The 25,852-nt window shown below is 55.9% G+C and overlaps 2 protein-coding genes and 1 long non-coding RNA gene across 6 annotated transcripts in view; 2 read left to right on the top strand and 1 right to left on the bottom strand.

Annotated features, from left to right (window-relative positions):
* The first annotated feature begins 1 nt into the window (after position 1).
* On the top strand, positions 2 to 14,364 carry MBOAT7 (membrane bound O-acyltransferase domain containing 7). Of its 4 annotated transcripts, none has more exons than XM_034946445.3 (8): positions 2 to 136; positions 960 to 1,038; positions 1,126 to 1,255; positions 2,151 to 2,277; positions 5,758 to 5,917; positions 7,969 to 8,329; positions 10,163 to 10,339; positions 13,345 to 14,364. In XM_034946445.3, exons 2-8 carry the CDS (start codon positions 963 to 965, stop codon positions 13,730 to 13,732), a joined length of 1,419 nt encoding a protein of 472 aa, XP_034802336.1. In that variant the 5' UTR covers positions 2 to 136; positions 960 to 962; the 3' UTR covers positions 13,733 to 14,364. The 4 variants fall into 4 exon arrangements, with proteins under 4 accessions (XP_034802336.1, XP_034802337.2, XP_063455704.1 ...); XM_063599634.1 differs by having other exon boundaries at positions 128 to 172; XM_003830158.5 differs by lacking the exon at positions 2 to 136 and adding an exon at positions 141 to 283.
* Positions 11,749 to 18,686, bottom strand: LOC129394716 (uncharacterized). Its single transcript, XR_008622066.2, has 3 exons — positions 17,573 to 18,686; positions 16,484 to 16,703; positions 11,749 to 11,911 (listed from the first exon to the last, which is right to left on the bottom strand). It is a non-coding gene; the product is annotated as an uncharacterized LOC129394716 (long non-coding RNA).
* TMC4 (transmembrane channel like 4) overlaps positions 14,619 to 25,852 on the top strand; it is a 13,678-nt gene continuing 2,444 nt past the window's right edge. The window contains exons 1-10 of the mRNA XM_003830156.7: positions 14,619 to 14,742; positions 16,212 to 16,425; positions 18,695 to 18,843; positions 19,419 to 19,651; positions 19,807 to 19,928; positions 22,838 to 22,985; positions 23,813 to 23,980; positions 24,532 to 24,695; positions 25,266 to 25,392; positions 25,655 to 25,752. Coding sequence (XP_003830204.4) covers positions 14,664 to 14,742; positions 16,212 to 16,425; positions 18,695 to 18,843; positions 19,419 to 19,651; positions 19,807 to 19,928; positions 22,838 to 22,985; positions 23,813 to 23,980; positions 24,532 to 24,695; positions 25,266 to 25,392; positions 25,655 to 25,752 — 1,502 coding nt within the window. The 5' untranslated portion in view covers positions 14,619 to 14,663. The remainder of the gene's footprint in view (positions 14,743 to 16,211; positions 16,426 to 18,694; positions 18,844 to 19,418; positions 19,652 to 19,806; positions 19,929 to 22,837; positions 22,986 to 23,812; positions 23,981 to 24,531; positions 24,696 to 25,265; positions 25,393 to 25,654; positions 25,753 to 25,852) is intronic.

Below are 25,852 nucleotides of genomic sequence, written 5' to 3'. Positions count from 1 at the left end.
CAGCCCGGCGGGCGCCCAGAAGGAGCAGGCGGCGCGGGGGCGCGCGGGGCGCGCTGGGCGGGGGAGGCGTGGCCGGAGCTGCGGCGGCAAGCGGGCTGGGACTGCTCGGCCGCCTCCTGCCCGGCGAGCAGCTCAGGTGGGCCAGGGTGGCGGCGCCCAGTGGCGAGGCGAGGTTACACGGCGGCAGGGTCTCTGCGGGTTGGCGGGTGCGGGGCGGCCCCGGAGGCGCATTGGAACTCGGGGCTGGCGCAACCGCCTGTGGCTCTGCCGGGGATGCGCTGGGGTGCGCGGGACGGGTTGGGGCTGGGCCTGGGCCTGGGCCTGGGGAGGGGAGGGTGTTCGATCCCCGGGTTCTCAGTAGGAGAGGGGTCTGGAGCTCCGAAGGAGGTGCAGGTTGGAGGCCCGGGCTCCTCTGGGTGGTCTCGAAGGAGAAGGGCTGGGTGGTCCGGATATCTGGTTTCACAAGGGCCGGGGGATGGGGGATCCAAAGAGGGGGTCTGTGTTCCTGGATCCTCGCTGGAAGAGGGGGCTCGGAGGTCTAGATTCCTGGGCTGTCGAAGAGGAACGGTCCGGGAGGGGTGCCGTTTCTGGGTTTTTAAAAGAGGGGCGTCTTCAAATCTGGGTCCCCAGTATGGGTGCGGGGAGTAGCTTTGATTTCTGCGTTCGCAAAGGAGGGGCTTGGGTGCTGGGAGATCCCCACACTTTCCTGGGTTCTCCAAGGACAGGAGAGCTGGAGGCCTGTGCGCTCAAAGGAGGGGCTGGGGGTGGATTCCTGTCTCCTCCAAGGAGGAAGGGGCTGGAGTCCGGGTTGCTAGGTTCTCAAAGGAGAGGAGCTGAGGCTCAGACTCCATCATCAAAAACTGGGGTCTAGAAGGCTGGGTTCCTGGATCCTCGAAGAGGGAGGAGGCAGGGGGCCTGGATTCCTGGGTTCTCACTGTGAATCTCTGCCCCTCCCCCAGACCATGTCGCCTGAAGAATGGACGTATCTAGTGGTTCTTCTTATCTCCATCCCCATCGGCTTCCTCTTTAAGAAAGCCGGTGAGTCAGGCTCCCTCCCCAGTGGAAAATAAAGGGGGGGGGACCCTCTGGAAGGTTCCAGGCTTATGCTGTCCCTTCCCCCTGCAGGTCCTGGGCTGAAGAGATGGGGAGCAGCCGCTGTGGGCCTGGGGCTCACCCTGTTCACCTGTGGCCCCCACACTTTGCATTCTCTGGTCACCATCCTCGGGACCTGGGCCCTCATTCAGGCCCAGCCCTGGTGAGAATTTGGTGGAGGGAGGAGAGGGAGAAGAGGGGAGAGGGGGAAGCAACCTGTTTCCTCTTTGAGTCTTTTTCAGCTTCTGCCTCATCTCTAGCTGTCTCTTGTTGATCAGCTCGTTTCTCTGTTTCATGTTTGTTTGTTTGTTTTTCTTTCTTTCTTTTTGAGATGGAGTTTCGCTCCTGTTGCCCAGGCTGCAGTTCAGTGGCATGATCTTGGCTCACTGCAACCTCCACCTCCCGGGTTCAAGCAATTCTCTTGCCTCAGCCTCCCAAGTAGCTGGGATTACAGGCATGCTCCACCACGCCTGGCTAATTTTGAATTTTTAATAGAGCCGGGGTTTCTCCATGTTGGTCAGGCTGATCTCGAACTCCTGACCTTGTGATCTGCCCGCCTCAGCCTTCCAAAGTGCTGGGATTACAGGCGTGAGCCACCGCGTCCGGCCTTCATCTGCTTTTCTTCCTCCCCTGCCTTCTGCATCTGGTCCCTGTGTGTTTGTCCCAGTCTGCTACATCCATGTCATGGAGAGAGGTGGACAGTGTGTCTGCTGGCCTGGCCACCGTTCATATTCATTCATATCCACCTCTCTCTTCTTGAGCGCTGGACCTCGGAAATAAAGAAAAAGTGGAGGATTGCAGGGTCTTCACCCGAAGCTTCTCTTAACCTCATTCTCTGTTGGTGTGTGTTTCTGTGTGACTGAGCCTCTTCTCCCACTGTTTCCATCATACTCATTCCGTCCCTACATCCACCCTCCTGTCCTCTCTCTGCCTTTCTGTGTTTCTGTCTCTAAACGAATGGGGAGAGCTGGGGGAGGATTGGTGGCTGGACTTGTGGAGTGAGTGGCCAAGGCCGAGACTTCTGTGCCCAACACAGTGCGCCTCCTGCTTTTGCCCAGCTCCTGCCACGCCCTGGCTCTGGCCTGGACTTTCTCCTATCTCCTGTTCTTCCGAGCCCTCAGCCTCCTGGGCCTGCCCACTCCCACGCCCTTCACCAATGCCGTCCAGCTGCTGCTGACGCTGAAGGTCAGACTTGGGGCTTGCCACTCCCCTCCAGCCTCCCTGTGGGCCCCTTCACCTCCCACTTTACCTCCCCCTTCAGTGGCTCCCCGGGATTTTACCTCCAACACACCCTGGGGGTGGGACGTCACCTCACTTGCTGCCCTGGGCACAGCATTCCCCATTCACATGCCTTTGGGCAGGTCTTCACCTCCCAGCTCCTCCTGGGGTGAGGAAATAACCCACATAGGGTAACAGTAGGTGCCATTGGGTGCTTGCGGTGTGCCAGAGGCCCAGCTGGGTGGTTTACCAACATGCTGTCCTTGAATCTCTGTAGCCAGCTATTTTGCAAAGGAGAAAAACCAGCTCTGGGGAGAAGGTACTTGGTGAAGGGCACAAAACTAGGGCATCCAGGTCTGGCTCCTAATCACCTGGGAAGAGGGGTGAAAACAGAATCCCAGGGCCCACCCCAGACCCACAGAGTCATGGTTTCCTACTGGCGGCTTATCGGTGAACACAGCAGTCATGCTAGGTAGGGAGTGGCCTTCCCAGCATTCAGTGTGCCCTGTGGGAGCTCAGTGGTGGCAGGAGTAGGTTGGATGAGAGAGGGGTTCGTGGAGGAGCGTTTCAGGCCGCAGGATGTGTGGAGGGGAGCAGGCTGGGTTCCACAGGCTACACCAGCCACATCCACTTTCTGGGACGAGCAAAAGGGAACGGGCAGCAGGGCTGACACCGTGCTAGGCCTGGCTGGAGACCGTGAGGACACTGGACTTCTTCCCGTGGAGGATTGAGATCTGCTGGAAGAGGGGATTTTTGGTTTGCTGCCAGAAGAGGCAATGTGACCAGTTTTAAATGTTTAAAAATACTCGTTCTGGCTGGGCACAGTAGCTCACGCCTGTAATCCCAGCACTTTGGGAGGCTGAGGCAGGCGGATCACCTGAGGTCGGGAGTTCAAGACCAGCCTGACCAAAATGGAGAAACCCTGTCTCTACTAAAAATACAAAAGATTAGCTGGGCGTGGTGGTGCATACCTGTAATCCCAGCTACTCGGGAGGCTGAGGCAGGAGAATTGCTTGAACCCAGGAGGCGGAGGTTGTGGTGAGCTGAGATCGTACCATTGCACTCCAGCCTGGGCAACAAGAGCAAAACTCCATCTCAAAAATAAATAAACAAATAGAAATACTCGTTCTAGGCCAGCTGCGGTGGCTCACGCCTGTAATCCCAGCACTTTGGGAGGCTGACGCGGGTAGATCACCTGAGGTCAGGAGTTTGAGACCATCCTGGCCAACATGGTAAAACTCCATCTCTACTAAAAATACAAAAATGAGCCGGGTGTGGTGGCTCACACCTGTAATCCCAGCTACTCAGGAGGCTGAGGCAGGATAATTGCTTGAACCTCGAAGGTGGAGGTTGCAGTGAGCCAAGATCCCGCCATTGCACTCCAGCCTGGGCCTTCCCGGGCAAGATTCCATCTCAAAAAAGAAAAGAAAAGAAAAGAAATAAAACTCGTTCTGGATGCTGAAGGAGAATTGAAGTGGAACAGGGCAAGATGGGATGGACTCAGATAAAGGGATCCTCCTTTGTCCGAGTCCAGGTGACAAACTGTGGTGACTTGATACAGGCCGTTGGCTGGCTGTGGGTAGGTCTGAGTTGCAGCAGGAAACGCGCATTTAGGATGACTGAAGGAGTGGCCACCAATTGGGCAGGATGTAGAGGAGCAAGAAGGGATGGTGCCTGAACCCCAGCCCGGCAGAAGGAGCCGTTCCCAACCCTAGGCCCAGGGGAAATGGGTCAGGTTGTGGTACCTGGATGGAAAAAGGGTTGTGTAGGCCTGGTGCAGTGGCTCATACTTGTATAATCCCAGCGCTTTGGGAGGTCATAGTGGGAGGACTGCTGGAGGCCAGGAGTTTAAGACCAGCCTGGGCAATATAGTGAGACCCTGTCTCTACAAAAAATTAATTTTTTAAATTTTATTTATTTTTAAAGATGGAGTCTCGCTCTGTTGCCCAGGCTGGAGTGCAGTGGTGTGATCTCACTGCAACCTCTGCCTCTCGGGTTCGAGCGATTCTCCTGCCTCAGCCTCTCGAGTAGCTGGGACTACAGGCGCCCACTACCACGCCTTGCTAATTTTTATATTTTTAGTAGAGATGGGGTTTCACCATGTTGGCCAGGCTGGTCTCAAACCCCTGACATCAAGTGATCTGCCTGCCTAGGCCAACCAAAGTGCTAGTGTTATAGGTGTGAGCCGTCACACCTGGCCCTAAATTTTTTTTTTTTTTTTTTTTTTTGAGACGGAGTTTCACTCTTGTTGCCCAGGCTGGAGTGCAATGGTACGATCTTGGCTTACCGCAACCTCCGCCTCCCAGGTTCAAGCGATTCTCCTGCCTCAGCCTCCCGAGTAGCTGGAATTACAGGCACACACCACCATGCCCGGCTAATTTTTTGTATTTTTAGTAGAGACAGGGTTTCTCCACGTTGGTCAGGCTGATCTTGAACTCCCGACCTCAGGTGATCTGCCTGCCTCGGCCTCCCAAAGTGCTGGGATTACAGGCGTGAGCCACCACGCCCGGCCAAAATTATTGTTTTTAAAGGGTGTGTAGAGCCACCCACCTTGAAATGATCTATCAAGGGTGACAGCCAGCCCAAGGCCATCTTACAAGGGAATAAAAGCCCTACCCTCCCTCTCCTGACTTTGTCTCCAGCCAGGGATTTCTATTGACAACCCAGCCACAAGCTGGAAGAAGGAGATCTATTGATATAGGGTGGACCTTGGGACTGGTGGGAAAGGGTGGAGAGTACAACATATTCAGCTCAGTAGTGGAGATGGAAAGAGGCAACAGACTCAAACTTAAGGGATTTCAAGGCGGGCAGATCACTTGAGGCCAGGAGTTCGAGACCAGCCTGGCCAGCTGAGGCATGAGAATTGCTTGAGCGCCCAGGAGGCGGAGGTTGCAGTGAGCCGAGATCACACCACTATACTCCAGCCTGGGTGACAGAGCAAAACTTGTCTCAAAAAAAAAAAAAAAAAAAAAAGAGATTAAAGGATCGGATTTGGGGAGTGAGGGAGATTTTTGGCTTGAACAATTTGGTGGCCTGTTGTTTGAGGGGAGACACTAGAAGAGGGTCTACCTTGTGGGGTGGGTAACATCATGTTCCGTTTCCAGTGCGTTTGGGGTGCCTGGAGACATCCGAGTATAAATGCCAATAAGCCACTTGATGGATAGGTCTGGGGCTGGGGTAGCGTTTGGGCATCCTCAGCGTGTGGATAGTATTGAAACCTCCGTGATTGCATGAGAGCAGGTAAGCACGGAACAGGGAAAGGGGAGGAGGGCCTGGGACTGAGCCCTGGGGAACACTGCCCAGCTAGAGGCGTTACACACAACCTAGATGGGCAGAGCTGCGGGCACCCAGCACCCCTTGGCTGCCGAGGGCAGCCGCGCAAGGGAGATGGGTGTGGGGAAGGGCCCAGAGTCTGACCTGGCCCCTTGCCCACCCCCTTCTGCCCAGCTGGTAAGCCTGGCCAGTGAAGTCCAGGACCTGCACCTGGCCCAGAGGAAGGAAATGGCCTCAGGCTTCAGCAAGGGGCCCACCCTGGGGCTGCTGCCCGACGTGCCCTCCCTGATGGAGACGCTCAGCTACAGCTACTGCTACGTGGGAATCATGACAGGTGAGTGGGGCTGCCCTGACAGCTGTGCCACTCTGCCGCTCTGTCTCCTGTGTCCCCTTCCGCCCTGAGTGCCTGTTCTGTGTTCCCGCCCTGCCTGGGGCAACCTCCATCCTAGCATCTGCTGCTGTGAGGGTGGGCACGTGTCTGGGTCTACGTCTCACACCTCCGCTGGACCAGAGCTGCTTTGGGGTAGAAGCTGGCTGTCTCAGCCTAAGCGATTCCTTGCTCTTCTCCTTGTAGCGTATTGGGAGCAAAGAGAAGAGATAAAGGAGGTAAAGATCTATGTCAACCTGATGTTTTTGCTTCCCAGACAACAAATATTCACAGCTTAGGGTCCACTTTCAGTTTAAGGAAATATTTTTCATCTGGGCGTGGGGGCTTATGCCTATAATCCTAGCACTTTCGGAGGCTGAGGCGAGAGGATTGCTTGAGGCCAAGAGTTCAAGATCAACTTCGCCAACATAGCAAGATCCCATCCCTTTATTTTAAACCTTTATTTTTAAAAAATAAATAAATATAAAATTAAAAGGGCCGGGCGCAGTGGCTCACGCCTGTAATCCCAGCACTTTGGGAGGCCGAGACAGGCAGATCACCTGAGGTCAGGAGTTTGAGACCAGCCTGGCCAACATGGTGAAACCCCGTCTCTACTGAAAATACAAAAATTAGCCGGGCATGGTGGTGTGTGCCTGTAATCCCAGCTACTTGGGAGGCTGAAACTGGAGAATCGCTTGAACCCACGAGGCGGAGGTTGCAGTGAGCCAAGATCGCACCACTGCACTCCATCCTGGGCAACAGAGCAAGACTCCATCTCAAAAAATACATATGTATGTGTGTGTGCATGTGTGTATATATATGTATGTGTGTATGTGTATATATATGTGAAATTTTAAAAAGAAAATATTTTTCATTAATGTTTACCTCATCTAAGGTTTTTTTTCCAATAACAGCTTTAGGGAACTCTAATTCACATAGTCATCCACTTAAAACATACAACTCTTGGCTTCTTTAATTTCCTGGAAAAAAAAAAAAAACACAAAACATACAACTCCCTGACTTTTGGTATATCCACAGAGTTGTGCAGACATGACCGCTGTGTAGTTACATTCAGAACAGTTTCATACCCTGCAAAGAAACCCCATGTCCATCATCCCGCAAACCTCCATCCATCCCTGGTAACCAGTAATTGACTTTCTACCTGTAAAGATTTGCCTGTTCTGGACATTGCGCTTATAAATGGAATCATACAACATGTGGTCTTATTTATTTATTTTAATTTGTTTTTTTTTTTTCTTTTTAACTTCCCATGCTACATTGACCTAAACATGCGGTCTTTGTGAACATATAAAAATTTTAACCCCGGTCCCTTCTGTGAATCACACTGCTTCCTCCCTAGGCCAGACCACCATCATATTGTAGCTAAAGTGCCACAGCTATCTCCTAGTTTCTTTCCTTCCTCCCTCCCTCCGTCCTTCCCTTTTCCCTTCTTCCTTCCCTCCCTCCTTCCTTCCCTCCCTCCTTCCTTCCCTCCTTCCCTCCCTTCTTTCTTCCCTTCTTCACTCCTTCCCTCCCTCCCTGGCTGGAATGCAGTAGCTCAGTCACTGCTCACTGCAGCCTGGGCTCAAACGATCCTCCCGCCTCAGCCTCCCCAGTAGCTGGGAATTCAGGTGCCCTCCACACCTGGCTAATTTTTATTTTTTGTAGTGATGGGGTCTTGCCGTTTTGCCCAGGCTGCTCTCCAACTGTTGGGCCCAAGCAGTCCTCCCAGCTAGGCCTCCCAAAGTGCTGGGATTCCAGGTGTGAGCCACCGCGCCGGCCCCTCTGTTTTTCTGTTACTGTCTCTGTCTCTCTGAGTTTCTTGTCCCCCTGTCTCTCGTTCCTTATCCCCATCTCTCAGGGTCTCTGTCCCTACCCTTGGGGTCTCCCCGGCGCCCAGTCTCTGCCCGTCTCACTCCCTCTTCCCACCTTCCTTCCAAGCTCCCTGTCCTCCTCCTGCAGACTTGAGCTCTGCCCACCTGCCTGTCTGACCGCGGCCCTCCCTCCCCGCCCCACAGGCCCGTTCTTCCGCTACCGCACCTACCTGGACTGGCTGGAGCAGCCCTTCCCCGGGGCGGTGCCCAGCCTGCGGCCCCTGCTGCGCCGCGCCTGGCCGGCCCCGCTCTTCGGCCTGCTGTTCCTGCTCTCCTCTCACCTCTTCCCGCTGGAGGCCGTGCGCGAGGACGCCTTCTACGCCCGCCCGCTGCCCGCCCGCCTCTTCTACATGATCCCCGTCTTCTTCGCCTTCCGCATGCGCTTCTACGTGGCCTGGATTGCCGCCGAGTGCGGCTGCATAGCCGCCGGCTTTGGGGCCTACCCCGTGGCCGCCAAAGCCCGGGCCGGAGGCGGCCCCACCCTCCAATGCCCACCCCCCAGCAGGTCAGGCGGCGCGAGGGAGGCTTCCCAAGACCCAGCAGCCCCCACCTCCAAGGGCTGGCTCTGCCCCTAGCAGGGAGGAGAGCGGGGAGCAAGGGGCCAGGGCCACCACCTTTTGTTAGCAGAGTGTCGCCCCCTTGGCAACCACGGCCTGCCAGCCCCTGTCGGTAGGGAAAAGATCCCTGGTACTGACAGATGCCCCTTGTTGCTAGCGCTTGTCACCCCGCAGTGTGGTGAACTGCCCCCTGTCGCTAGGAAAAGGTGGTAACTTAGCAACCCTGTGCCACCCCTCTGTTGCCACAGAAGTGTCACCCCCCCAGAACCAGATTGTTCCTGCTTGCTGGGGATGCCATCCTTTGCTAGTGGTGGGTCACCCTCTGTTGCTAGGGAAACGGTTCCCTAGCAACAGAATGCCACTATTTGCTAGGGAAGCAGGATCCCTAGCAACAGTAGCTCACCTCCTTTTTACCAGAAGTTTTGCTCTGTTGCTGCAGATATGGCACTCCCTGCACTGCCCCTTTGTTGCTAGGAGCTAGCACTGCTCCACCCCGTGGGATGTCCTCACATAGCGGCCCTCAGCAGCCCTCTGCAAGGAAATAGCAATTTCCAATCCCTGACCAGTGCTGTTCCCCAGCAGAGGGCACGCCATTCCTACCAACTACAGTTACCCTGTTGCTAAGGAAGCCAAACCTCCCCCTGGAAACTATGGGTTGACCCTTGTTGCCAGAGAGGCTCCACCCCCCAGCACCTGCATTGCTAGGCAAGTCGCACGGCCATAGCTGTGGACTCTCTTGTGGCTGAGGAAGTATTGCCCCCGTGTTGCTAGGGAGATGGCACCCCCGGCAACCAGGAGTAGACTGCCCTTGTGTTCCTGACAGCTGCAGTCAGCCTTCCCCCAGGGGCTTGGACTGCGGCTGGGGGAACAGCCTGTTGATGTAAATGATGAACTACTACTCCCTGCTAGGGTTGTCCCCTAGTCGTCACAAACTGCCATTCTGTTGTGGGGGTAGTGACACCCCAACGTGAATTTGTTACCACTGCCCTAATAACCGTGCCCTGACCTCCAGCTGCTAGAGAGAGGATGTCCCCCTAGTAAAGCCAAGCAGGAATTGAAGGTTTTTCTAAATCTGCTCGGTCCTCACTCCTAAAGGATGGCTCCCCTCCTGTCATCAGAGGCCACCAAGGCTTCATATGGGCCAATGTTTCCCACTGCTGGGGCTGTCGACATGAGTGATGAGGGAGCCACTGTATTGCTAGAGGTGACACTTCTCCAATAATCACTGCGACCAGGAAAAAAGCCCCTTTCTAAAAGCCTTTCTAAACATCCTAGGCCTTGTTGCTAAGGAATGCCTTTTCCTTAGCAACAAAGATCATGGGGACCCCACTGGCGCCTGGAACATCTCCCTAGCAACCGTGAAGCACCTTGTTATTAGGGATGATAACCACAACTTCCCTGGCAACTGCAGTGTCCGACAATTTAGAAGGGACCATCCTTGGCGGCTTCTCTGAATATACTGAGCTTGGTTGCTAAAGGACTCATAGCTTAGCAACCATAGCCCTTCAAGGCTTTTCATGGCTGTGGCGGGCCCCATTAGGTACCAAAAGAAGAAGAACCCCATTGTCAGTGAACTGTACCACCCAGCCCACCCACCTTCCTCCCCTACAGGCACCCTCTGGGCCACCCTCCCTTGTTGCCCTAGCAAGTCTGACAGCCAGAGGGCCATTGCCTGGCCAGGATCCCTTCCTTAGCATCCGGGGCTGGGACACTAGCAGGCGTCGGGAGGGGGCCTGGCTGAGCTGCATGTCTGTCCCCCACCCTCATCCTCCACCCCCCAGTCCGGAGAAGGCGGCTTCCTTGGAGTATGACTATGAGACCATCCGCAACATCGACTGCTACAGCACAGATTTCTGCGTGCGGGTGCGCGATGGCATGCGGTACTGGAACATGACGGTGCAGTGGTGGCTGGCGCAGTATATCTACAAGAGCGCACCTACCCGTTCCTATGTCCTGCGGTGAGTGAGCCCGCCCAGTCTCAGGTGACACTGCGGAACTACATCTCCCAGCAGGCCCCAGGGTAGCCTGCAGCGTCCCTGGCTGGGCCCCTGCCCCCGGAGGCTCATGGGAATTGTAGTTTGTTTAGCCTGGTTTTGCCCTGCCTCTAATTATAGTGGCAGCATGCCGGTGTAAAATCGTTCCCCCTCTCGGGGCCTCAGTTTCTACTTCTGTAAAGTCAGCCTCACTCAGCAGAAGCAATGTACTGAGTCCTGTGGACTCAATAGCCAGCCTTCCTGGAATCTTGGCCGTCCAGGTTACAGAGACACCTTGAGGAGTTAGTTGACCTCTTAGTTGCCTCAAGTGTTGAATGGAGTGAATGCTATTTATTACTGGTTTCATAGGTAGATAGAAGGACTAAATGTGATAAAATGTGAAATGTATTTAATGTGAGGCCTGACAGGTAAGTGCGTGCTATGTATTCATTTTTATTGTTTTTCATTCTTCCAATATTTCTCGAGTGGAGACTCTGTGCTTGACACTGTTATCTGTGCAGCCTTTAGAAGCAGAAACTCAGCCGGGCGCGGCAGCTCATGCCTGGAATCCCAGCACTTTGGGAGGCCCAAGCAGGTGGATCATGAGGTCAGGGGTTCGAGACCAGCCTGACCAACATGGTGACACGCTGTCTCTACTAAAAATACAAAAAATTACCCTGGTGTGGTGGCGCGTGCCTGTAGTCCCAGCTACTCGGGAGGCTGGGGCAGGAGAATGGCCTGAACCCGGGAGGCAGAGGTTGCAGGGAGCCGGGATGTCGCCACTGCACTGCAACCTGGGCGACAGCGAGACTCCGTCTCAAAAAAGAAAAAAAAAAAAAAAAAAGAAGTAGAAACTCATAGCCAGGCGTGGTGGCTCACACTTGTAATCCCAGCAGTTTGGGAGGCCCAGGCAGGTGGATCATCTTGAGGTCAGGGCAATATGGTGAAGACCAGCCTGGGCAATATGGAGAAACCCCTTCTCTACTAAAAATACAAAAAATTAGCTAGGCATGGTGGCGGGCGCCTATAATCCCAGCTACTAGGGAGGCTGAGGCAAGAGAATCACTTGAACCCGGGAGGCGGAGGTTGCAGTGAGCGAGGTCACCTGGGCAACAGAGAGAGACTTTGTCTCAAAATAAAATAAAATAGGCCGGGCGCGGTGGCTCATGCCTATAATCCCAGCAATTTGGGAGGCCAAGGTGGGTGGATCACAAGGTCAGGAGATCAAGACCATCCTGGCCAAGGTGGTGAAACCCCGTCTCTACTAAAAATATAAAAATGGCTGGGTGCGGTGGCTCACACCTGTAATCCCAGCACTTTGGTAGGCCACGGCGGGTGGATCACAAGGTCAAGAGATTGAGAGCATCCTGGCCAACATGGTGAAACCCCATCTTTACTAGAAATACAAAAATTAGCCTGGCATGGTGGTGGGCACCTGTAGTCCCAGCTGCTTGGGAGGCTGAGGCAGGAGAATGACTTGAACCCGGGAGGCAGAGGTTGCAGTGAGCCGAGATTGCACCACTGCACTCCAGCATGGGCGGCAGAGTGAGACTCCGTCTGAACAACAACAACAAAAAATACAAAAATTAGCTGAGTTTGGTGGCATTTGCCTATAATCCCAGCTACTTGGGAGGCTGAGGCATAAGAATCGCTTGAATCCAAGAGGCGGAGGCTGCAGTGAGCCTTGTCCTGTGGCGACAGAGTGAGACTCTGTCTCCAAAAAAAAATAAAAAATAAAAAAGAGTGAGGAAAGATGGTGCTGGGCCTTGGAGGAAGAGGAACATATCTCCTGGGCCCAGAATAAGGAAGGACCACAGGCCAGGGACTTCTGGATCTTCATGAGCCAGGCAGGAGTTCTCAAATGTTAACAGGCATCAGAGTCACCTGGAGGACTTGTTACTTGGAAGACTTCTCCTGGGCCCCACCCCCAGGGCTTCTGGTGCAAAAGGGGTGGGGACAAGGATTTGTATGTCTCACAAGTTCTCAGGTGATGCTGATGCCAGACCTGGGACCCCAGGTTAAGAACCACCAGGCTGCCCGGGTGTGGTGGCTGACACCTGTGATCCCAGCACTTTGGGAGGCCAAGGCGGGCGGATCACGAGGTCAGGAGATCGAGACCATCCTGGCTAACACGGTGAAACCCCATCTCTACTAAAAATAGAAAAGAAAATTAGCCGGGCATGGTGGCAGGCACCTGTAGTCCCAGCTACTCGGGAGGCTGAGGCAGGAGAATGGCGTGAACCCGGGAGGCGGAGCTTGCAGTGAGCCGAGATCGCGCCACTGCACTCTAGCCTGGGCGACAGAGCAAGACTCTGTCTCAAAAAAAAAAAAAAAAAAAAAACCACTGGGCTGAAGAATTAAGACTTGTTGGTCCTGGGAGAGGAAGGGCAGTGGAATATAAAATGTTAAATCTTTAAAGAAGAAGAGGGTCTTGATAGGACTGAGTGTGTGTGGAAGGCTGCAAGCTCCTGGATCCCTGAAGGAGACAGAGGCCTGTAGCCTCCTCCGCCTTCCGGAGCTAGGGGCATGGGTCTGAGCGGGGAGGGTCTGGGGCCTGGTCTCCTGGATCTGAGGGAGGAGGGAAATGGGGTCTGGTCTCCTGGGTCTGAGGGAGGAGGGAGGTGGGGTCTGGACTCCTGGGTCTGAGGGAGGAGGGACTGGGGCCTGATCTCCTGGGTCTGAGGGAGGAAGGGGTGGGGTCTGGACTCCTGGGTGTGAGGGAGGAGGGGCTGGGCCTGCACTTCTGGGTCTGAGGGAGGAGGAGCTGGGGCCTGGACTCCTGGGTCTGAGGGAGGAGGGCCTGGGGCCTGGACTCCTGGGTCTGAGGGAGGAGGGGCTGGGCCTGCACTTCTGGGTCTGAGGGAGGAGGGGCTGGGCCTGCACTTCTGGGTCTGAGGGAGGAGGGGCTGGGGTCCTGGACTCCTGGATCTGGGGGCAGTGGGCACTGGGGACCTGGACTCGTAGGTCCTGACTCCCAGCCTCCTCCTCAGGAGCGCCTGGACCATGCTGCTGAGCGCCTACTGGCACGGCCTCCACCCGGGCTACTACCTGAGCTTCCTGACCATCCCGCTGTGCTTGGCTGCCGAGGGCCGGCTGGAGTCAGCCCTGCGGGGGCGGCTGAGCCCAGGGGGCCAGAAGGCCTGGGACTGGGTGCACTGGTTCCTGAAGATGCGTGCCTATGACTACATGTGCATGGGCTTCGTGCTGCTCTCCTTGGCAGACACACTTCGGTACTGGGCCTCCATCTACTTCTGTATCCACTTCCTGGCCCTGGCAGCCCTGGGGCTGGGGCTGGCTTTAGGTGGGGGCAGCCCCAGCCGGCGGAAGGCAGCATCCCAGCCCACCAGCCTTGCCCCGGAGAAGCTCCGGGAGGAGTAAGCTGTCACGACGCTCCCTCTGCCAGCTGGTCCCGGGAATTCTGTGAACCAGGCTGCTGTCTCCTCCGCAGAAAGAGTCCTTACCTTGGAGAGGGTCCTGGAGAGAATTTCCTCTTCCCCAGCTAAATACCCTGCCTGCAACTGAAGCAGACCCGGGGGTGTCCTCCCTGCCCTCTGCCCAGAGGCCACCTCCACTCCTACAAAATCAAAGTATTGTCCAGACAAGAGTCACTGGCCCCTGCTCCAGCTTCTGGGTATCCAGAGAGCACTGCACTTCCCCAAAACGGAAGGGGCCCCTGGGCAGTGGGTTTTGGGCAAATTCCCTTTCTTTGCATCCACAACGTGGGGTCGGAGCTTGGGGGCAGGTCCTGGGAGTGGGAAGCCTCTTCCTTGTGTCTTTCGCTCCACTTTTAGCTCATTGCACCGACATTGCAGACGTGGAAGGAAGCATAAGCTTCCCATTTCACAAAGGGGAAACTGAGGTGCAGATGCGCGGGCCTGGGGACGGCCGTCCCATGGCTTCCATCTGAGCCACCTCGGGGCCCCAGCGCTCCTGGCGCCCTCTTCTCATCGCTTGGCCTATGACAGGTCACCGTGTGTAAATCTTTCCCAATAAAGTGTTGCACAAAGGCATTGTGTCCCTGCAGGTGTCTGGGTGATAAACGGTGGGAAGGACTTAGTCCACCAAGTCCCAGGGTGAGGTACAGCCCCCCGCCCCCCGCCCAGCCCAGGAACCAAACTGTCAGGCCCGGGGCACCACGGGGACTTCAGCTCCCAGGAGACCTTTCGCATCAGCGGCCCTGAGAAACCACAGGAAGTGTACCTTACTCCCTCCGGGCCACCTGCTGGCCAGGTACACACCTGCCCTGGCCCCTCCCTTACCTGGGGCAGTGTCTGCCTGGTGGCCACTAGAGACAGCCCAGCCTGGGGCCATGGAAGAAAACCCAACCTTGGAATCAGAAGCCTGGGGCTCCTCTAGGGGGTGGCTGGCCCCCCAGGAGGCCAGAGGAGGTAGGGATGCCAGGAGAAGCTCAGATCCATCCGACCTTCAGGCTAGGTGGCAGTCCTGCTGGAGGAGGAAAGGGGAGGCCTGGCCTCCTGAGTCTGAGGGCTAAAGAGAGAAGGTTCCACTTCCTGATATTATGGGGGAGAAGGGAACTGGAGGCTGGAACTCCAGGGTCTGAGGAGGAGGAGCCTGGAGAACCAGGCTAGTCTGGGAGGAGGGGAGGGCCAAGGGCTGGGAGTTTGGGTGTCTTGGGAATAGGAGAGGCTGGGTTCCCACACTCCTGAGCTAGAGGGAAAAGGAAGTTGAAGCCTGGACTCCACTGCCCTGGAGTAGGAGGGTTCCACGCTTGGGGACGGAGTTGAGGGCTGTGGATCCCTGGGTCCAGGGGAAGTAGAGGCTGGCACCCGGACTCCTGGGCCTGAGGGAGGAGGGGCTGGGAACCTGGTTTCCTGGTCTGAGGGAGGAGGGGCTGGGTGCCTGGATTCCTATGTCTGAGGGAGGAGCCGGGGGCCTGGACTCCTGGGTCTGAGGGAGGAGGGGCCGGGGGCCTGGACTCCTGGGTCTGAGGGAGGAGGCGCCGGGGGCCTGGACTCCTGGGTCTGAGGGAGGAGGGGCCGGGGGCCTGTTCTCCTGGGTCTGAGGGAGGAGGTGCCGGGGGCCTGGACTCCTGGGTCTGAGGGAGGAGGGGCCGGGGGCCTGGACTCCTGGGTCTGAGGGAGGAGGGGCCGGGGGCCTGGACTCCTGGGTCTGAGGGAGGAGGCGCCGGGGGCCTGGACTCCTGGGTCTGAGGGAGGAGGGGCCGGGGGCCTGTTCTCCTGGGTCTGAGGGAGGAGGTGCCGGGGGCCTGGACTCCTGGGTCTGAGGGAGGAGGGGCCGGGGGCCTGGACTCCTGGGTCTGAGGGAGGAGGGGCCGGGGGCCTGGACTCCTGGGTCTGAGGGTGGAGGGGCCGGGGGCCTGGACTCCTGGGTCTGAGGGAGGAGGGGCCGGGGGCCTGGACTCCTGGGTCTGAGGGAGGAGGGGCCGGGGGCCTGTTCTCCTGGGTCTGAGGGAGGAGGGGCCGGGGGCCTGGACTCCTGGGTCTGAGGGAGGAGGGGCCGGGGGCCTGTTCTCCTGGGTCTGAGGGAGGAGGGGCCGGGGGCCTGGACTTCTGGGTCTGAGGGAGGAGGGGCCGGGGGCCTGGACTCCTGGGTCTGAGGGAGGAGGGGCCGGGGGCCTGTTCTGCTGGGTCTGAGGGAGGAGGGGCCGAGAGCCTGGACTTCTGGGTCTGAGGGAGGAGGGGCCAGGGGCCTGTTCTGCTGGGTCTGAGGGAGGAGGGGCCGAAAGCCTGGACTTCTGGGTCTGAGGGAGGAGGGGTCGGGGGCCTGGACTCCTGGGTCTGAGGGAGGAGGGGCCGGGGGCCTGGTTTCCTGGTCTGAGGGAGGAGGAATTTGGGCCCAGACTCCCGGGTCTTCCCAGCCCCCTGCCCCTCCCCAGGCCCATCGCTGTCCTCTGTGCTGAACGAGCTGCCCAGTGCTGCCACCCTTCGGTACCGAGGCCCTGGGGTGCTGCCTTGGGGGGCGCTGGAGGAGGAGGAGGAGGATGGAGGAAGGAGCAGAAAGGCCTTCACAGAAGTCACCCAGACGGAGCTGCAGGACCCTCACCCTTCCCGGGAACTGCCCTGGCCCATGCAGGCCAGACGGGCACACAGGTGAGGCTCCACCTCCCGCTGGGACCCGCACAGCCCGGACCGGGCCCTTCTCCCATACCTTGGACTCGGTCTCCTCCCTCTGTCCTCTGCCGCTCCTGGCTTCTGGGGCCTCTCTCTGCCCCGCTCAGAGCTGCCTCTCTTGGTTTCTTTCTTCCCCTCATCTTTGTCTCTACTTCGGACTCCAGGTGAGTGCTGCCTTTCGGTGGCTCTGGGGTCTCTTCTCTCTGGGATTTGCCATCTCCCTGGTCTCCACCAATCCTGTCTCTGCCTCAGTTTCTCTGTGTGTGTGTGTCCAAAATCTGTTAATATTTATTTCTCTCTGCTTTATACCTTCCTTCATCTTTGCCTCCTCTTCCAAGCCTCCCTCTCTTTAACTTCTTTCTTTTCCCATTCTCACTGCATAATTTGCAGGGCCTGGTGAACAATGAAAATGCAGGTGCCCTCCTTCAAAAATGATTATGGGCCCGTTGCAGTGGCTCACACCTGTAATCCCAGCACTTTGGGAGGCCCAGGCGAGTGGATCATCTGTGGTCAGGAGGTCGAGACCAGCCTGGCCAACATGGCGAAACCCCAACTCTACTAAAAATACAAACATTAGCTGGGTGTGGTGGCGGGTGCCTGTAATCCCAGCTACTCGGGAGGCTGAAGCAGGAGAATCGCTTGAACCAGGGAGATAGAGGTTGCAGTGAACCAAGATCGTGCCATTGCACTCCGGCCTGGGTGATAGAGCGGGACTCCATCTCAAATATATATATACACACATATATACGTGTATATATATGCATATATACGTATATATACACATATATGTGTGTATATACACACACATATATATACATATATATGTGTGTATATATATGTGTATACATATGGAAAAAAACAATAAAAAATAACAATGTATCAACACTCCCATGCTGATCAGTAGCGGGTTCATGCCTGTGAATATAGCCACTATACTGCAGCCTGAGTAACATAGCGAGACCCCCATCTCTATTTTTTAAAAGTAATAATCAAAGTAACAATATGACAAAAAATAATACAAGTTAAAAGAACAGCTATCTATATAACATTTACCTTGTACAAGGTGTTATAAGTAATCTAGAGGTGATTTAAAGTGCATTGGAGGGCTGGGTGTAGTGGCCCATACCTGTAGCCCCAGCGCTTTGGGAGGCTGAGGCGGGAGAATTGCTTGAGCCTGGAAGTTTGAGGCTGCATTGAGCTATGATTGCACCACTGCACTCCAGCCTGGACAACAAAACGAGACACTTGTCTATAAAAATCAGATAAAAAATAAAATAAAATAAAATAAAACAAACACAGGAGGATGTGTGTAGCCTGTATGCAAATACTTACCGTTTTATATAAGGAATTTGGGCATCTACAGATTTCAGTATTCTTGGGGAGTCCTTGAACCAACCCCCATGGATACTGAGGGACGGCTGTATTCATAAAGTGAGAGCCCAGATAAACTCCAGCTAGGGCAAGCGACACGGCATGACAGCACCCTGTGCGTCCCTCCCCTGACACCCCCTTTTTCCTCACAAATACAAGGTAACCTCTTCTCCCTAACCTTTTTTTTTTTTTTTTTTTTTTTGACAGAGTCTTACTCTGATGCCCAGGCTGGAGTGCAGTGGTGCAGTCTCAGCTCACTGCAGCCTCCGACACCTAGGCTCAAGCGATCCTCCTACTCCAGCCTCCTGCTTTTCTGTAGAGCTTTGCAAGCTGTGCTCTGCAACTTTGTGCAAATAGAATCATACAGTCTTCAGTCTTTTGTGCTGGCTTCTTCTGCCTAGCATTAGGTTTCTTTCTTTTCTTTCTTTCTTTCCTTTCTTGGAATCTCACTCCGTCACCCAGGCTGGAATGCAATGGCGCCATCTCAGCTCACTGCAACCTCCGCCTCCCAGGTTCAAGCAATTTTCCTGCCTCAGCCTCTCGTGTAGCTGGGATTACAGGCACCCGCCACCAGGCCCAGCTAATTTTTTTTTTTTTTTTTGGTATTTTTAGTAGAGACAGGATTTCACCATGTTGGTCAGGCTGGTCTCGAACTCCTGACCTCAGGTGATCCACCCACCTCGGCCTCCCAAAGTGCTGGGATTACAGGCCTGAGCCACTGTACCCAGCTGGTTTCTTTTTTATTGCTACAGAGTATTCTATCTTATGTATAGGCCACAATTTACTTCTCCATTCTACTGTTGGATTGTGTCTACATTCAGATGGTTCCCAGTCTGGGGCTGCGAAACCCCTCATTTTCTGCCTGTTTCCCTCCCAGGCAAAGAAATGCCAGCAGGGACCAGGTGGTCTATGGCTCTGGAACTAAGACGGACCAATGGGCGCGGCTACTTCGGAGGTCCAAGGAGAAAACAAAGGAAGGCTTGCGAAGCCTGCAGCCCTGGGCGTGGACACTGAAGAGGATCGGGGGTGCGGTGGGGTTTGGGTGGTGTCCTGGGGGCAGGGCCTGGACTCCTGGGTCTGAGGGAGGAGGGGCTGGGGGTCTGGACTCTTGGGTCTGAGAAAGGCACGGCTGGGCCGGGCGCGGTGGCTCACGCCTGTAATCCCAACAGTTTGGGAGGCCGAGGTGGGTGGATCACCTGAGGTCAAGAATTCGAGACCAGCCTGACCAACATGGTGAAACCCCCGTCTCTACTAAAAATACAAAAACCAGCTGAGCATGGTGGCGCATGCCTGTAATCCCAGCTACTCGTGAGGCTGAGACAGGAGAATTGCTTGAACCCAGGAGGCGGAGGTTGCAGTGAGCCGAGATCGCGCCACTGCACTCCATGCTGGGCGGCAGAGCGAAACTCCGTCTCAAAAAAAAAAAAAAAAAAAAAAAAATATATATATATATATATATATATGTGTGTGTGTGTGTGTGTATATACGTATATATATAGAAAGAAAGAAAGAAAGGCGCAGCTGGACCCCAGTCCAGGGGTGGGAGGGGCTGGTCCTGCTCCCGGGAAGGAACCTGAGCCTCTGTCTGCTGCCCCCTGCAGGCCAGTTTGGCGCCGGCACGGAGTCCTACTTCTCCCTGCTGCGCTTCCTGCTCCTTCTCAACGTGCTGGCCTCTGTGCTCATGGCCTGCATGACGCTGCTGCCCACCTGGTTGGGAGGCGCTCCCCCAGGCCCTCCCGGCCCCAACATCTCCTCGCCCTGCGGCTTCTATAACCCCCACTCCCAGGGCCTGGTCACCTTTGCCACCCAGCTCTTCAACTTGCTCTCGGGAGAGGTAGGTGCCTGGGTCCCTGGGGGATTCCCCGCCCACTTGTGAACCCAGTGCCTTCAATGACAGGAACCTCAAACCCTGACCCCAGACCCTGACTGTGCAGCTCCAGGAGCCCCGCCTCCTCCCACAGTGGCCCCTGCGCCGCCTTCCCCCCACAGGGTTACCTGGAATGGTCCCCTCTCTTCTATGGCTTCTACCCGCCCCGCCCACGCCTGGCGGTCACCTACCTGTGCTGGGCCTTTGCCGTTGGCCTCATCTGCCTCCTGCTCATCCTGCATCGGTCAGTGGCACCTGCACCCCTGACCCCTGACGGGACGGGTTGGGGTGCGGGAGCAAGTGGTGGTGGCAGAAACCCCCTCCCCAAGAATCCTCAGTCTTTTTTTTTTGAGACGGAGTTTTGCTCTTATTGCCCAGGCTAGAGTATAGTGGCGCAATCTCGGCTCACTGCGACCTCCGCCTTCCGGTTTCAAGCGATTCTCCTGCCTCAGCCTCCCAAGTTGCTGGGATTACAGGCGCCCGCCACCACGCCCAGCTAACTTTTTTGTATTTTTAGTAGAGACGGGGTTTCACCATGTTGGTCAGGCTGGTCTTGAACTGCTGACCTCGTGATCCACCCGCCTCGGCCTCCCAAAGTGCTGGGATTACAGGCGTGAGCCACCGCGCCCGGCCCCAGAATCCTCGGTCTTGCTGTGTAACCCTTTATTCTGTGTGAGTTAAAATCAAGGTTTTGGGCCAGGAGCGGTGGCTCACGCCTGTAATCCCAGCACTTTGGGAGGCCGAGGCGGGCAGATCACGAGGTCAGGAGATCGAGACCATCCTGGCTAACACGGTGAAACCCCGTCTCTACTAAAAATACAAAAAATTAGCCGGGAGTGGTGGCGGGCGCCTGTGGTCCCAGCTACTCGGGAGGTTGAGCCAGGAGAATGGCGTGAAGCCAGGAGGCGGAGCTTGCAGTGAGCCGAGATCGCGCCACTGCACTCCAGCCTGGACGACAGAGTGAAACTCCATCTAAAAAAAAAAAAAAATCAAGGTTTTGGGATTTGTTTTTGTTTTTGTTTTTCATTTGTTTTGTTTGTTTGTTTTTGAGACAGAGTCTTACTCTGTCGCCCAGGCTGGAGTTCAATGGCACGATCTTGGCTCACTGCAACCTCCACCTCCCGGGTTCAAGCGATTCTACTGCCTCAGCCTCCCAAGTAGCTGGGTTTACAGGCTCCAGCCACCACGCCCAGCTAATTTTTTGTATTTTTAGTAGAGACGGGGTATCGCCATGTTGGCCAGGCTGGTCTCGAACTCCTGATCTCAGGTGATCCACCTGCCTCGGCCTCCCAAAGTGCTGGGATTACAGGTGTGAGCCACCGCACCCAGTCTGTTTTGTTTTTTGAGACAGGGTCTCACTCTGTCACCCGACTAGCGTGCAGTGGTGCAATCATAGCTCACCGGAAGCCTGGGCCTCCGGAACTCAACTGATCCTCCTACCTCAGCCTTAGGAGCAGCTGGGACCACAGGGGTGCACCACCATGTCTTGCTAAAAATTTTTTTTTAATGTTATAGAGACAGGGTCTTGCTATGTTGCCCAGGCTGCGCTCAAACTCCTAGGCTCAAGAGATCTGCTCACCTCAGCCTCCCAAGGTGCTGGGATTACAGGCATGAGCCAATGTGCCTGGCCAAAAGTCAACTTTTTTTTTTTTTTGAGACGGAGTCTTGCTCTGTCACCCAGGCTAGAGTGCAGTGGTGTGACCTCAGCTCACTGCAACCTCCGCCTCCCGGGTTCAAGCAATTTTCCTGCCTCAGCCTCTCAAGTAGCTGGGATTACAGGCATGTGCCACCATGCCCGGCTAATTTTGTATTTTTAGTAGAAATGGGGTTTCACCATGTTGGTCAGGCTGGTCTCGAACTCCTGACCTCAGGTGATGCGCCCGCCTCGGTCTCCCAAAGTGCTGGGATTACAGGCGTGAGCCACCATGCCCGGCAAAGAAGCCTCGATTTTAAGAGCAGGGAAAAGCCCTGGAATAGGTTTTAAACAGGGGAATACGGTCTGAGTTGCATCAAAAGAAGGTCCCACTCGCTCAAGAACTGAGAATGGATTATAAGCGGGCACAAGTGGAAGCAAGGAGACCATGTGGGGGCCCTCTGTGGTTGTTCACATGAGAGATGATGGGGGCCGGGGCCAGGGCAGTGAAGGTGCACATGGTCTCTTTGTCCAGTTCTGTTTCTGCCCCTGCTGGGGTTCTCTATCTCCTTCCTGGGTCTTTGCCCCCCTCTCTTGAGTCTCTTTACCTGCCCGTCTTCTCTATCTCCTTCCTGGGTCTTTGCCCCCCTCTCTTGAGTCTCTTTACCTGCCCGTCTTCTCTATCTCCTTCCTGGGTCTTTGCCCCCCTCTCTTGAGTCTCTTTACCTGCCCGTCTTCTCTGGGTCTTTTTTTTTTTTTTTTTTCCGGAGGCGACCTCCACCTCCTGGGTTCAAGTGATCCTCCCACCTCAGCCTCCCAAGTAGTTGGGATTACAGGCATGCACCACCACGCCTGGCTAATTTTTGTATTTTTAGTAGAGATGGGGTTTCACCACATTGGCCAGGCTGATCTCAAACTCCTGACCTCAGGTGATCCTCCCCCCTCGGCCTCCCAAAGTGCCGGGATTACAGGTGTGAGCCATGGCGCCTGGCCTGCCCCCTCTCTTGAGTCTTTACCTGCCATCTTCTCTGGGTCTCTGTCTTCTTCTCGGCTCTTCCCGCCGCAGCTCCCTTCTCTGGGTGCCTGTACTTCTTATGGGTCTTTGACCCCCATCTTTTGTAGATGTAGTTTCTCCTTTCTCACTGTCTTTTTCTCCCTTTCTCCAAATCTCCCTTTGGGGCCTCTGTCCCTCCTCCACATCTCTGTGTTCCTCAGGGCCTCTGTCTCTCTCACTCTGGGTTTCTGCCCCCTTCGCTCCGGGGCTCTGTCCCTGTCTCCTAGGTTTCTGCCTCTCTTTGGGGTGCCTGCACCCCAGATCTGTCTCTGAATCTCCCTTGGACTTTGCCTTCAATGACTGTCTCCACCTCTTTGACTCTTTCCCCATCTGGTCTGGTGGGAACTCGCCTAGTACCCAAGGCCTTAGGGTTCATCTTCCCCGTTTGTCCCAATATGAGGGGTCCCCCCATAACCCCTTTCCTGGCTGTCCTTTCACATCCCATCTCTCGGGTCTCTCCTCTCAGCTCGGTGTCTGGGCTGAAGCAGACACTGCTGGCGGAGTCCGAGGCTCTGACCAGCTACAGCCACCGGGTGTTCTCGGCCTGGGACTTCGGTCTCTGCGGGGACGTCCACGTGCGGCTGCGCCAGCGCATCATCTTGTACGAATTAAAGGTGCGATTAGGGAGCGGGGTCTGCAACTGGGTAGGGACCAGACAGGACCGGGCTGAGATAACGCACAGGGCCTAACTCGGTGATGGGGCCTCCGGAGAGATGCTAAGCAGCTCCTTCTCCAAGAAAGGCAGGTCCTGGGGAATGAGAGGGTTGAGAGGAGGCCGAGATAGGGCTGCCCGAGGTCCAAGGGTGTAGGAAAAGGATGCGCCAGGGCTGGGATCGGTGGCTCATGCTTGTAACCCCAGCACTTTGGGAGACCGAGGCAGGTGGATCACTTGAGTCTAGGAGTTCGAGACCAGCCTGGGCAACATAGGGAGGCTCCCTCTCTACCAAAAAAAAAAAAAAAAAAAATTTTTTTTTCTAAGTAAGCACAAGAAGCGAGCGGGGCCTAAGGCAATTTGGTTCAAAGTTAAGTGATGGGAGCGGCCAGCAGGGCGTCTTGATACAGCTGAACTGGAACTTCAGGCCAGGAATAAAGCGCAGGGCCACCTGGGGGCGGAGCCTCTGATGGGCAGGGCTGACCAGGGGCGGGTCTTGGGATGCTGGGCGGAGCCTCAGGGGCGGGGCCTGGGGTGCTGAGATTGGCCGCGGAGGGATGGGGGCTTGGGTTGCTGTATCCGGCCGCGAAGGGGCGGGGCTGTAAAGGGCCGCTGGTTTCCTGGAGCGCCCCGGAGCGGGTGGAACCAGGACTGCAGAGGTTGTTAGCGGGTGGGGAGACGGCTGCATCAGTTCACGTTAAGGAGGATCTCTGGAGAGCCAGGCCTGGGGAACCGGGAGGCCCGCGCCCTGGGAAATGGAGTCCAAGCGGGCATCTCTCCTGCCTTCAGGTGGAGCTGGAAGAGACAGTGGTGTGGCGCCAGGCTGCGGTGCGGACGCTGGGCCAGCAAGCCAGGGTTTGGTTGGTGCGGGTGCTGCTCAACCTGCTGGTGGTCGCGCTCCTGGGGGCAGCCTTCTACGGCGTCTACTGGGCTACGGGGTGCACCGTGGAGCTGCAGGTGCGGAGGGTCTTGGAAGAGGAAGCCAGGGGGTCCTGGAACCTACATTTCCAACGGTGGAGGGAGGGGACGGAAGTTTGGGATGCCAGAGACCTTAGAGAGGAAGTATGGGAGAGGGTATGTTCCGATCCTGGACTTAGGGATTTTAAAGGAAGAAGAGAGGCTGGGCGCGGTGGCTTACGCCTGTAATCCCAACACTTAGGGAGGCTAAGGCGGGCGGATCACGAGGTCAGGAGTTCCAGACCAGCCTGACCAACATGATGAAAACCCGTCTCGACTAAAAATACAAAAATTAGACGGGCGTGGTGGTGGGCGCCTGTAATCCCAGCTACTCAGGAGGCTGAGGCAGGAGAATCACTTGAACCCGGGAGGCAGAGGTTGCAGCGAGCCGAGATCGCACCACTGCACTCTAGCCTGGGCAACAGAGCGAGACTCTGTCTCAAAAAAAAAAAAAAAAAAAGGAAGAAGAAGAAGAAGAGGCCGGGGGGAGGACCTTAAGCTTGGCTCCTCCAGGACCCCAAGCCTCTACTCATGGTCCATCCCGCTCCCAGGAGATGCCCCTTGTCCAGGAGTTGCCACTGCTGAAGCTTGGGGTGAATTACCTTCCGTCCATCTTCATCGCTGGGGTCAATTTTGTGCTGCCGCCCGTGTTCAAGCTCATTGCTCCACTGGAGGGCTACACTCGGAGTCGCCAGATCGTTTTTATCCTGCTCAGGTTCCAGCCTCACGGGGATGGCTGGGAATGATGAAGGGTGGGGGCGGTCAGAGGGATGTTGGCGCTGACAGGTAAGACACGGAAATCCTGCTGATATCGAATCCAGGGATTCAAATCCTGACTCTGTTGGCCAGGTGCAGTGGCTCACACCTGTAATCCCAGCACTTTGGGAGGCCGAGGCTGAGGTCAGGAGTTCGAGACCAGCCTGACAAACATGATGAAACCCCGTCTGTAGTAAAAATACGAATATTAGCCCGGCGGTAGTGGCTTCTGTAGTCCCAGCTACTCGGGAGGCTGAGGCAGGAGAATGGCTTGAGCCTGGGAGGTGGAGGTTGCAGTGAGCTGAGATCGCGCCACTGCACTCCAGTCCGGGCGACAGAGTGAGACCCTGTCTTAAAAAAAAAAAAGAAAAGAAAAGAAAAAAGAAAAGAAAGAAATCCTGATTCTGTCACTGGGCCTCAGCTTCTTCATCTGAGAAGGGTTGAATGCGGGCGCGTTCTACTGAGAAGGGAACTGCCACATGGTGGGTACCTGGTCAGGGCCCATTCTCCTCTGCCTCCTCCACTTCAGGACCGTGTTTCTTCGCCTCGCCTCCCTGGTGGTCCTGCTCTTCTCTCTCTGGAATCAGATCACTTGTGGGGGCGACTCCGAGGCTGAGGACTGCAAAACCTGTGGCTACAATTACAAACAACTTCCGGTGAGAACGGCATGAGTGTGCCTGGGACTCTTGGGTCCCTGAAGGAGAGATGGAGCTGGGTGGGTCCAGACTCTTGGTTTGGGCGGAGAGGGGAGCTTGGGGTGCTGGAACACTCTCCCAAGGGTATGAATGTTTGAAAAACGAGGATCCCCAGAGAAAGTATTGACAGGGTCTCATAGGCTTGCGATGTGGAGACTCGGACGCGTGGGCCTCCAGGTGCCCGGGTCCTGAGGTCGTTCTGACATATTTCTTCCTTCTTCAGTGCTGGGAGACTGTCCTGGGCCAGGAAATGTACAAACTTCTGCTCTTTGATCTGCTGACTGTCTTGGCAGTCGCGCTGCTCATCCAGTTTCCTAGAAAGTGAGAGCCCCGCCCCTTGCTGTGGCCCCGCCCCCCTAGGACCAAGGCCCTGCCCCATCGCGCTGTTCTTTTCACCGCGCACCTTTTTACCATTCCCGCC

Source organism: Pan paniscus, chromosome 20 (genome assembly GCF_029289425.2).
Source record: "Pan paniscus chromosome 20, NHGRI_mPanPan1-v2.0_pri, whole genome shotgun sequence".
Classification (NCBI taxonomy): Eukaryota; Metazoa; Chordata; class Mammalia; order Primates; family Hominidae; genus Pan; species Pan paniscus.
This window is presented reverse-complemented; position numbering and strand designations above follow the sequence as displayed.